This window comes from Melozone crissalis, unplaced genomic scaffold (genome assembly GCF_028551555.1).
Source record: "Melozone crissalis strain CALT ecotype California unplaced genomic scaffold, PUWL_Pcris_2 ptg000036l_1, whole genome shotgun sequence".
NCBI lineage: Eukaryota > Metazoa > Chordata > Aves > Passeriformes > Passerellidae > Melozone > Melozone crissalis.
In genome coordinates, this window is record NW_026535814.1 from 2,018,412 (window position 1) to 2,031,277 (window position 12,866).

The window sequence follows — 12,866 nt, forward strand, 5'->3', positions numbered from 1 at the left end:
AATGCCTGACTCAGTAGTTTCTGGGGGGAACAGTATGATGAGCAGTGGAGATTACTGCGGAGGAGGATGGGCCTTGAAGCTATTAGGGATCAATCCAGTTAAAATATAGCTTGAGAATATACCAGACAGGAGGGACAGAGAATTTATTTACTTGCAAGGAGCAGCCTGGTTTTAGTAGTACTGCTTGGTGAGCATGAAGTGCTGTGTGAGAGAAGAATGAGCTAAATTTTCATATGTGTGATTTCAATTTATCTATCTCTATTGTACCAATAGAGTTGATACAAGTCTTTACTGCTATAATGGTCTATTATTATGTGGGTTTTTGTGTAGGGCACTTGCATATTAGTTTTGCAAGTGGACTTACTGTTTCCTTTCCTTTTTCTTTATTTCAGCTTTGCTGACCTTTTTCATTTTGAGTTGTTTTTCTGGAGATGCACACTGACTGTACATATTTACATTTTACAGCCTCTTACAGACTTATAAGAAACCAAGGAAACTATGGCAGTGTTAGTGTGTCCTGGATTGTTGACCCAGCATGTACCAATGACGTCTATCCAGAACAAGGGACTATATTCTTTGATAATCTGGAGTTTTCAAAAAATATCACAATTTACTCTCTACCAGATGAGGTAATAATATTTAAAAAACATACTTAGTAATATGTTTTTGTGTAAATATATGAAGCAAAGAGGAAGTGCTGAAACATTGAAATTTAAGAAGACTCTGTTTTTTAAGAAACTGTTGATTTTTTTTGAGAAAAATCAAAATGCTTGGATAAAAGTGAGTTTACTTAAGTAAATAATAAGATAATTTGAGACATTGTGCATATCTGTAAACCAAAAAGTTAGAATCTTTCAGTAGTCATGTACTTACATTATAATACTAAGTAAACCACTTGTTTTGATAACAAGAATCCTAATCTCATATTTTAATGCTGATATATTTGAAGTTAAATAAGAAAGAATGAGAATAATTAGGAATAAAGGAATAAATAAATAAACATAGCTGTAAAAATAAGTTATATCAGCATCAGGAAACTGCAGGATAACTTTTGGATTATCTGTATAATAGTAAAGATGAGGGGTTTTATTTGCAAAGATTTTTGACTGATGATTATTTTTGTGTGAGTGTATGACCTGTCATTTTTCTTCCTTCATAGCACACTTGTGAATCAAGAAATAAACAGCAACATGCAGGAACCCTGTTTTGTTAACCTCCTCAGCTGTTCCTTTTAATTTCTTCATTGTGTCATGTGCAACAAATTAATTTCTTAATACTTTGTCATTCAGGTACCTGAAGAGATGGAGATATTCATAATCAGATTATTCAATGCCACTGGTGGAGCAAGACTGGGCAATATAACCATTGCATTTTTACAAATTATGAAGAATGATGATCCCATTTATTTTGCAGGTTAGATATTACTGTTTTAAAAATTTGAATTCATATTCTACCCCATACAGATCTTATCCCAAGACCAGGTTATTGAAAAATCTTAATCCTAGTGGAACTAGTGGTATAAGACTTACTTTTTTTTGTTTTTGTTGTATTGCCTTTTTTTTTTTTACTTAAGAATTTTTCTCATTTTATGTCATTATTCTTTTTGATGGCTCTTGGATTCGTTACCTAGCTAAGGACAACAATATTCTCTTCTACCTGCGAGTTTTCCCCTTTAACTACATGCGCCTTCTCTTTGCTCTTAAGGGGGATTAGGTGAATAAGCTGCATGCAAGAAACTTAGGCTTGAACTTGAATTTGTTGCTTGTGTCTTTTCAGAACCTCTGACAGTGAGAGTTACAGAAGGGAGTGTTGCAAACTTTACAGTCCTAAGGAATGGATCTACTAATACTGTTGTCACTGTTCAGTATATTACTGTTAATGGAGATGCAACAGCTGAAGAGGGAGACTTTGTTCCCAGTGAAAAGGATAGTTTAATTCTATTTGATGTTGGAGAAAGAGAGCAGACCTTATCTGTGTATATTAATGATGATGACACCCCTGAAACTGATGAAGTATTTTATATCTTCCTTTTGAATTCAACAGGTAAAAGCAATGATTTAATATATATTTAGTAACTGTCCTTTTCTTTTTTCTCTATTTTTTAGCAGCTGGCTCTTATAATAAAGCAATGTATAAATGCCAGGCATTATATGAATAAGGTCTGCATCAACATTTCTATAAAATTTCTGTACAGTGTGTTTGGATTTTGATCTTCAATTGTTTAATCGGAAACAAAAATTAAACTATAAAGCTGAAACTGTCCTGCAAAGATAACTTGAGTTGAAATCTCTTTCCAAATGCTCCAAATTAGATGGGGTTTTGACTCATCAGTAAGAAAATATAAGTTAAATAAATAGGTAATTTTTCTCAATTATCTGAGTATAAGGTAGTTCCTGTTTCCTGTGTTTCCCGAGGCCAGCTATAATTCAGTCTGATACCCAGCTCTCTTAGAGAACACCAGCTTCGTGGAAATTACTGGAAAAAGCCATACTTCTTTCTTTTTAAATTTTCTTTTTAGTGCTCTCTTTCTACTTGACTAACTTTGTTCAGGATCTGTTGCTATCTTATTTTACCATTCTATTGAAAACATGTGATGACTTTCCTCCATTCACATATTCCTGCCGGAATGGGCAAAATACAGAATATTTCTAGATGAATTCCTGAAAGGGAAAAAAGAGAAATTATTATTTTTCTTTTTATCATCTGTTGTATATAGTGACCTTGATCGTTTCATCCCTTTTGAAAATTTTATTGGACTCTGAGAAAATACAAATAGAGGTATATGAAGTTAAAACAGGTTGTTCACTTTGGAGTAAAAACAAGTCTAGTGGTTTTGAAAAGGGTAAAAACTAGGATGGAGATGAAAGCATAATGTACCTTTGTGGACATAAAGAAGTGTCGAAATGTCCCTACTTTGCTAATATACACCAAGAAATACTACTAATTTCCTTACTTCACCAGTATCTTATATTTTTTTCCTTTCATATAGGCTGTGATATGGGTATGACTAATCTCTTAGGGATTGTTATTGTCTTGTATTTAGTTAAAGTGCAATATTTCTGCTGAAGGTCTAAAGGAGAGCTAGTATCTCTGAATACATGTCTTTTTCTTCTGACCTGACCAATTGACCAAACATGAAGTACTGCCTCTCATACAATCCTTTCTTCTCAGGATTGCATCATCTCTTGTCATGTCACTTTTTTTTTTCAAATCTACATTCTTGATCCTTGCCTCAGATATTATTTACATTTTTTACTCTAATTTGTCTGTTAGTGAATAGTTAAAATATTAGTTTGCACTGTTTTATCACTGCTTGTTTCTTTCTTTGCATGAAAGCTGTTGGTGTGAGAAGAAAATACATTCAATTTTAGTCAGTTCCATTTCTGATTCCAGTCTTGATAAAATTAACCACCCTCTTTTTAGGGGATACTGTTATCTTTAACGGTGGAGTGGCTACAGTTATTATCGAGGCAAATGATGATCCTAATGGAATTTTCTCCTTAGAACCTCTAGAGAAGCCAGTGGAAGAAGGAAAAAGTAATTTTTTTTTGTAAGTAACTTTTAAATAATATTGTTGCCCCCTTTTGGAATACATGTATGTATATCTTGATGTGTGTGTTATTTTATGGATAGTACTTTGATCTAGTCTTATTTTTTGCATTGCTAAAATTTCTTAGAAAAATAGCTTCACCAAATTTTGGATTAAATTATTTGCAGACATATTAAAGATCAACAAAGCATCAAACATCAACTCTTATATTATCAAGTAGACTGTGGAAATTAAAATGAGTACAGAATTCCCAGTTAAAATATAAACAAGGATGATTGCAGCACAGGGGGCTTTTTATATCACAGATAAGATTACAGCAAAGGGGGTTTTGTTATACTTTCACGAGAGTGTAGATTCAGAACCGTCGAAATGAATGAGCCAAATATAATCTGGACCAATAGAGAAGTAAAAAGATCTTTTCAAAATACAGCTAAATACAGCTATGTGGTTGTTAATTTCTTTTTGCATCCCCCTTTGAAATATTACCCTGCAAAAAACCTATTTTACTGTATTCTTTCTGTTATTTATTTTTCTTCTATCTGTAAATTGCGGATAGGAGCTGTTCTCAAAATCCAGATGTGCCTTTTTTCTAGGCTCAATATATTTCTCCCTATTCTGGCCTGTAGCTGCTAGGATGTATTCAGGAACGGGAAGGATTAAGAAATTAAGTTTCATGTCATCTGACCTTTTTATGTTCTTTAAGTGAGAATGTGGTTATAAATTGACAAAAATACTGATTTTCAATGAGAAAATTTTTGACAGGGTATAAAGAAACATAGGTTCACCATAAATCTGATAGGGTGCGCAGTTTAAGAACAGGCTTTTCCACAATTGTTTAATTATCTTTTATATATTTTTATTTGATTTGATTCTGTGTTTTAAGGCCTTGAAGTGGATGCCTATGACTGTGAGTTAAATTTTTATGTGTGTGTTGTGCATCTAAAAAATTTAAATCTTTGTTAAAAGACAATATTAAATATATATTCTGTGGTTGGTTTTGTTATGCTGCCCCTTAGAGATTTTTTTGGTCCTTAATAATTTTTATTTTTAAATCGATGGTGTGAAGGGGGATGATTTGAACTAAACACTTTTGCATACAGGTGCTTTATGGAAACACATAATTCCAAGGTTACCAACATCTTACCTTGCTTAGTCCTTATTGATAAAATATATTTACTAGGAGACTGTCTCTTCCATACCCCCAAAGGGATTTGACTTGTGTTTAGTACATAAGAAAAGGGTCAGACTATTTTATAAACCAATAAGTGAGAACAGCTGTGGCAACACTGAGCTTTTTAGAAAGTAACTGGAGTTACTGCAACAGTGCTGCAGTGCTACACTGCAGGAATGGAACGCCCTGCATACAACTACTAACAACTAAAGGAAACTTCGGAAGCAGTAAAAACTTATTGTGTTTCTGTTCCTAGACTACTTTATTGAGTTGATTTTTCAGACTTGTACAATAATGCTTTGCTTTTTTTACTTTTTGCCACACAAGCAGAAATGCTTTTTTTATATGCAAAGATATTTTGTTAATAAAGGAACTTCTTTATGTTCATTTCAGTTCTTCAGTTTTTACTTATAATACCTTTTGGAAATTATTGAAATTATGTTACCAGATAGCTATGCAAGTAAAAAGCAAACAAAGAAAAGCTTTTTTTTTTTATATTTATTCAATTCTTAATATGGAATAATCAAGTTTGTGAAGGACCTGCTATATAACTGAAATTAAAAAACAATACAAAAAAGGTTAAGGCACCTTAATGGTTAAAGGAAAAAAATACTTGTAGTTAAATGCCTTCTCTTTCTTCTCTAACAGTGGCCAGTTAACACAATTTTTAATGTTAATTTGCTGAATTATACATTAATTTTTTTTTTTATTAAGAAGTAGAAGTGCAAGACAAACTGATGTTCATCTAAACAGTGCTGTTTTGCATGTGCCATCATTGATTGCTCTCTTTCTAAGACATCTGTGGTATACCTTGATGAAGAGTTATATTGTGAAATTGCAGGCCCTGTAAGAGGATTGTTTTATTGTTCATGGTTCTGTTTGTTATTTTTGCTTATTTAGGACAATGCATACTGTATTCCACAGTAAGGATGATTAGTCTGTGTTTTCCATTGTTAATGGATAATGCTAATGCATACCTGCCAAGACACTGACTCTTTCTGTGTCTCTGAATAGGATTTTGAGACATAGAGGACACTTTGGGAATGTCTCAGTAACCTGGCAGCTGTTTCATAATGACTCTGCACTGAAGCCAGGAGATGAGTTCTATGAAACGTATGGGACTGTGCACTTCATGGATGGTGAAGGATCAAAGCAGATAGTGCTCCATGCTGTTTCAGATAAAATTCCTGAATTCAATGAATTTTACATTTTAAAATTGGTGAATATTTCAGGTACTGTCTTCCATATATCCATTCCCTTCCTATCTGGTAGAAAATAATTATATTTAATCAATTAAAAAGAAAACAATCCTACAAAGAGCTTTGCCTTGATGCCTATGTCATCCTATACTTTTCTTATGACATTTTAGGTTTTGTTTTTCATTTTTTCTTTAATTTAGATATATGAACGCAGTTTTGGAATCAGACCTTTAAAAAAGATGCCTTTTAGTGATTTCAGAGGTGTAGAGCTTTGTGTAGAGCTGACAAAATGAAGATATAAAAGGTTATGTGTATCTACTATAATGGAGATTGGCTGGTTTGTTTGCTTTTTTCTAGAAATTTCTCTAAAATACAAATAGTTACCACTTCATATCACTTAAATTACAACCACTACAGGCCTGCTACTGAGTAGAGTTCCAAATCTGCTGGACTCCTTCCACCTCAGTACTATTTATGGTCTTCTGTGCCGAGATACAACTGAAAATATGTTGACATTTCTGTAAGTGAAATCCATATGCATGTACAGAAGATTTCCTACTTAGTGGTGCATGGAGGCTCTACAGTCATACCATGATCTTCTTACTGTGGAGAAGTAGGTGGCTAATGGCAGGACTTAGGAGAAGTTTTAACACACAACTAGTTACTGATTTTGCAGGGTAATCTCTGTTTATTTGGAGGCAATGAACCAAATGTTGTCATTTCATATTTGTGTAAATCTTGGAGTACAATGAGAAATGAATTTGACCTCATGTGTTTCAAATGAAACAAAAGCAACCTATCTCATTACTAATTCAGGAAATCGGAGCTAATCTTGTTTTAACTGAAAGACAGTTATATTCTGCAATTGAAAAATTACATGGCTTGTTTTCTATTAAAATGTTCTTTATAGTGTTTTAAAACTAATACAGTTAATTTATGTTAATCCTAAATTTGGACAAAATTTTAAGAGTTCAGAGACACTTTAAAGAAGATTTAGGCCTATTTAAAAGGTACTTTGTTTAAACATTTTAAAATACTTAGTAACTTTTTTCAGACCAGTAACTTTTACTCTTAATTTCCATTATATAGGTGGGTCTCCTGGTCCTGGTGGGCAGCTGTCTGACACAAGCCTTGCTGTAACTGTGATGATCCCTTTCAATGATGACCCTTTTGGAGTCTTCGTTATAGATCCAGAGAGTCAGGACAGAGAGATAGCAGAAGATGTTCTTTCTGAAGATGATCTTTCCTATATTACAGACTTCACCATTTGGAGACATCAAGGCACTTTTGGCACTGTCCGTTTAGGTTGGGAAATACTGTCCAGTACATTTCAAGCTGGATTACCATCAATGGTGGACTTCTTGTTGCTGGGATCATTTCCAAGTACAGTGCAATCTCAGCCACACATGAGACGCCATCACAGTGGAACAGATGCTTTGTATTTCAGTGGAAAAAAGGATGCATTTGGAATTATTGGTCTGGAATACCCATATGATGGAAATACTGCAGTAACTAATTTTACATTTTCAGCATGGTTAATTCCTAATGTCAATACTGATGGTTATATAGTTGAAAAGGATGATGGTAATGGGACTTTATATTATGGTGTGAAAATCCAAACGAATGATTCTTATGTCTCTGTAGTGCTTCATTATACAGCATTAGGATCCTATATGACATACGTAGCCAAAGCAACAGTCCTGAAATATCTTGATGAAAGTACTTGGGTTCACATTCTGATTACTCTGGATGAAAGTATAATTGAATTTTACATGGATGGAATTCCAGTTCCAGGAGGAGTTAAGAGCCTTAAAGGAGAAGCAATTGCTGATGGTGAGGCAATAGGTTGTATTATTTTTCTTCATATGTGAAGTACTGCGAAATATGGAAGAGTCTAGCTCCTTGAAAGATGTATGCAAGATTCGGAAATTATTATGTCTGATTAGTTAAAAGCAATTCATAGAAAATTCTAGGGATTTTCAAAAACCATATAAATGGAAGTAAGAGCTGGGAGATTTTCAAAAACCATCAGAACTGTAAGGGAGCTTGAATATCAATAATTTAAAAATAATAGTTAGTAATTATTTTTCCACATATAGGCTTATAGATATATAACTATACATATAGTTATATATATTTACAATTAAGATTTTGATTAGATTTACAGTATTGTGGCTAAGAAAGATTTTTTTCTCTTGATTTCTGAAGCAAAATACAATAATGTTTTTGATTCTAGTTGTGTATGATATTACAGCTAAACCACGACTTTTTAAGCAATGGAATTTTCAGGGTTTAGATTTACTTAATCGTGTATTTACATGCTATATGAAAATTTTGCCCATCTGTTCAATGATGTTCGAAATTACATTAGCATATGTACTTCAGTTCCTCTAACTTGATATTCCCAGATGTGACTTAGTCATACATAACCATTATGGACTTTTACACTCAACTAGCATAGCAGTGAGCATCATAATAATTCCTTTACAAAGTCAGGTATTGTATGGTAGGGATACTTTTATGTTTACTCTTTCTTTTGCATTTCCTCACTCTTCCATGAGCTTCTTTTTCATAGTAGTAATCTCCTTTTCCTTTCTTTCTCTGCCCATTATTCCCCAGGTTTTCTTTCATGGGGATAGGCAGACTATGATTATCAAATTCTTGAGTACAGGCTCCTCTGTAGGAGGAAAATTTGATAACATGCAGTGATGTTAAATGCATATACATCTACATGAATGTATGTGCACAAACATAAAGCTCTGCCTGGGTATCCTGAAAGTCTATGCTAAGGTTTTTAATCTCTCACCATTTAATGTTGAATACAGTGGGTGCTGTAGCCTGGCTTTTCTCACCATCCTCGGCCTTGGGTCTTGGGACCATTAGCAGTTCTGGTTGCTTGTTTCTAGAAGTGACACTCAATGGCACATTTCCTTCCAAAATCAAAAACGAGCTGAAGAGATATGTTCTCTATGTTTTAGAGTGATAGGAGTATGAGCTATCAGCCTAGTTTATTTGTGAAAAAGAGAACTGCCATCCTCTGATTTGCTGAATAGAATAATTTTCTGGAGAGAAAGAAATGTTAAAGCAATTGTAAAAAGTGCTTGGAACGGGGTCTACATTTCTTAAGCCTCTCTTTCAGTGCATAAGGGTATAAGCATGTCCTGTGTAGTTAATACTCTGATCATCAGAATGGATTCTCTGTCCTAGCAGAGGACACATTAAATATACAAAGATAAAATGGGTAAAGCAAGTTTGGAAAAACAAAATTGAGATGGGCTGCAGCTGGCTGTGAATTTTTTTAATGGAAAGAAGTTTCCATTAAAGTTTCTAAGAGAAGTTTCTAAGATTCATTAGGATAAAGTATGATGACAATGTGCAGATAGAATTAGTAGGATGAAAAACATGAACCATCTAGGAAAGAATTATTTGACCTGAAATGATCTACCTGTAACACTGAGATGAGGCTTCAGGAGCCTCCCAGTCTATATTTCAAGATTAATGTGATTATTAACCTAGGGACAATCAACAATTTACCATAGATTATTAAATAATTACAGATATTAGTTATTTTGAGCCAAATAACATAAGAAAAATTCTAATTTTCTTCTCAGGTCCAGGAATAGTGAGAATTGGAGCAGGAATCAATGGCAACAGCAGGTACACAGGTTTAATGCAGGATGTAAGGCTTTATGAGAGAAAACTGACGCAAGCAGAGATCTATGAACTCCATGCAACTCCTGCAAAGAGTGATGTACACCCTGTCTCTGGGTATTTGGAGTATCGGCAAGGAGAAACCAATAAATCGTTCATTGTGTCTGCAAAGGATGACAAAGAGGAAGAAGGAGAGGAGTTATTCATCCTAAAGCTCATTTCTGTGTGTGGTGGAGCTCGAATTTCAGAAGAAAACACAACAGCAAGGTTAAGAATACAGAAAAGTGATAATGCTAATGGTTTATTTGGCTTCACCGGACCATGTATTCCTGAGGTAAGATGCTCATAAGGAAAGCTACAGGAGAAATTTTAGACACGATCAAACTAATGGCAAGGCTAACTAACCTTTGAAGGGCCTTGATTCTACATTTTCAGTTTCTGTAGTCAAGCAAAGTTTTCTAGAATTTGGAATTGTGTAAGTTCTGTTCATACAGCCTCAGTCACTCTACAATTTCCAATATTACTTTTTTTAAATCCCCTCCAAATTATTTTTATTAAGAAAATTTATCTTATTACACAAACTGAAGACTAAGGCTTAAAATTTCCTAAAACAGTTTTTTTCCTCTACTTCTGTAACTTCTGAGACTGTAACCTGATGTCATCTTGGAGGGAGTTCATTTTCTTCTTAGTATCTGGTACAGTTCTTTGTTTTGGATTCAGGATGAGAATAATGTTGATATCGCAAGGATGTTGCTAAGTACAGCTTCTCCTGAGTCGAAGACTTCTGTGTCATGCTCAGCTAGTGAGGAGCTTCACAAAAAGATGGGAGGGGGCATGTCCAGGACAGCTGACCTGAATTGGCCAAAAGAACATTCCATTTTACAGAATGTCAAGTCCAGCGTATAAACTGGGGGAATTACCTGGAATGCAGCTGGTCATTGTTTGGAAATGGGCTGGGTTTTGGTCAGCACGTGGTGAGCGATTCTGCTGTGCAGGAATTGTTTCTCCTGAGTTCTCTTCCAGTCTCTTCCTCCCTTAAGTTAAATCATCATCATTTTCGTCATCATATTTGATATGAATTCACTTAATACTGGCTGGAAGTTACTAATTTTAAACATTAAATATGGAGGTGATCATCATATATGCAGTATATGAACCTGAATCTTTTTTTGAGGGCATTGAAATAATTGTAATTAATTTTGTAGTTTTTGAATCATTATGAGGGAGAAAGACATGATACCCATTTCTATTATTAGTTTATTTTGGGAAAAAAGTTCATAATGATTTCAAATTTGGGAGCTCTTATGACCTCTTAAGCGCATCCTTTCTATCTGAAGTCCTTATGATGTGTTTGAAGGCAACTGTCTTGCCTGACTGGTGATAGTATTTGGTTAGGTTCAGTTTGTTTTCCAGGTGCCTACCATCTGCTACCATAATGGATTCCTTCAGTTTCCAATGCCACTGATAATTCTGTGATGTCACAGATCAGCAATCAACCGTAACACAAAATTAAAAATTTATGTGGCATGTTAATTGTTTAGCCTTTATCTTATAGCATTGTTTATCAGTAGTTTAATTTCCTTATGTCTGTATCAGTCCATTAAGCAGCTGAAGGCATATTCAGTATTTGCACTGTGCTATACAGCAGCTCTGAAATTTACCTAATGCTTAAGATAGCTTTAGTCATTCTGATAACTTTCAACTAAAATTATTTTCTATTTTAGTTTGATGATCATAAATTTTTAATACACTTCGCTAGTATCAATACCTGATTTGTTCCAAATATGTGAAATTGTTGCTGCTAAGGGCATGTTCTTTATGAAGACAGAATTGCAAAGAGTACTGTAGCACACAAAGTTCTTCAGTTTTTTCCCGAATTATAATAGTATAGTTTAATTTAAATGTATCTATTTTTTTTCCATAGTGGTTTTAGTCAGGGAAAGGAGGAATCCAAATCTTTCTTTAAATTAGAATTAAAATAGCTGACATTAATATAAAACAGTACAGTCTTTTGCTTTTGATATACACATTTCAAACATTGATTCTGTTTTTGTGTCCAAAAGAAACAACAGGGTACAGTTACTGGCTGACCTCAGGGAGATGCTAGAAGCTATTGCAATTTCCATTAAGATTGTTCTGACCGCCATCAACATCAGTTTCAGCTTCCTGTCACTCCAGAAGTGCTGCAAGTAACATGACAGCATAAAGAATTCTGAACATTTGAATAGCATTAGAGAATTCAAACTTTTACATTTGTTGCTTTGATTTACTTTGATCATAACAAATATGTCAATTTCTTGCTTTCTTCCAGGCTGCTGATGAGGGTTCCACTATATCCTGTGTCGTGGAGCGTACAAGGGGCGCCCTAGACTATGTGTATATAAATTACATTATCTCACAGGTTGATTCCAGGGGCATTAATTACTCTGTTAGCGATTTTTCTAACAGCAGTGGCACTATCACATTCCTTCCTTGGCAGAGATCAGAGGTAAACCCTACCTTCCTATTAAATATTCATCCTGTCCTTTGCAAACCTGCTGGAAAACACCTTCTGAGGGTGCTTGACTGATTTTCATACTAAAGAGTCTTTTCTTCACATGGCTTTTATTACATTTTGCAGCATTTTTTTCATCTTTGACATCTAACAAGTGATAGGATAGATGCCTATCTATCTGTGTGCATCTCACTTCAGGCATTACTGTGCATGCATGCATGCTTAAATGCAAATAATTGCACATAAGATATGTTTACATATATATGTATATATTAGATATTTGTATACCTATATATATATTTCAAGTATAGGTAGTCCTGGGCTTGAATAGTGGAGCCCGTGACTTCTGAAATTGGAATATAATCAGATTTTGCATCTGAGTTGTGGAGATCAGTTTTATCTTCACAACAATTAAATAGACAGCAGTCAAATTTACTGCTGTAATCAAATGTCTTGCAACTGTTAGCCACATTCTGTCTCTTTTGATTAATCTATTTCTGTGAATTTGATCCCAATCCATAGCATGGGAATTTTGCATTTATTTGAAAAAGAGGTGTGGGACTGCAATACTATAGGAAGTTCATAACTTTTTTTTATTGGTGTTTGTTAAATAGAAAGGGTGGGTTGATAGTAGAAAATACTGTCTTTCATTTTTCTTCTGTCATTCTGTTGAAGTCAGTAGGGACTGAGTGAAACCTACTGACATAATTTGAAAAGATCCCAATGACTCACTTAGAGCTGTGGATTTGGTCCCACTTAAACAACGTAACTAATTACAGCTTGGCAAAAACTTGTGATTTT

General features: G+C 34.2%; 1 protein-coding gene across 1 annotated transcript in view; it reads left to right on the forward strand.

Moving 5' to 3' along the window:
* The window catches only part of ADGRV1 (adhesion G protein-coupled receptor V1), a 271,123-nt gene that overhangs the window by 35,795 nt on the left and 222,462 nt on the right, over positions 1-12,866 (forward strand). The window contains exons 16-23 of the mRNA XM_054283215.1: positions 466-629; positions 1,290-1,413; positions 1,777-2,043; positions 3,424-3,550; positions 5,736-5,953; positions 7,010-7,753; positions 9,532-9,905; positions 11,883-12,059. Coding sequence (XP_054139190.1) covers positions 466-629; positions 1,290-1,413; positions 1,777-2,043; positions 3,424-3,550; positions 5,736-5,953; positions 7,010-7,753; positions 9,532-9,905; positions 11,883-12,059 — 2,195 coding nt within the window. The remainder of the gene's footprint in view (positions 1-465; positions 630-1,289; positions 1,414-1,776; positions 2,044-3,423; positions 3,551-5,735; positions 5,954-7,009; positions 7,754-9,531; positions 9,906-11,882; positions 12,060-12,866) is intronic.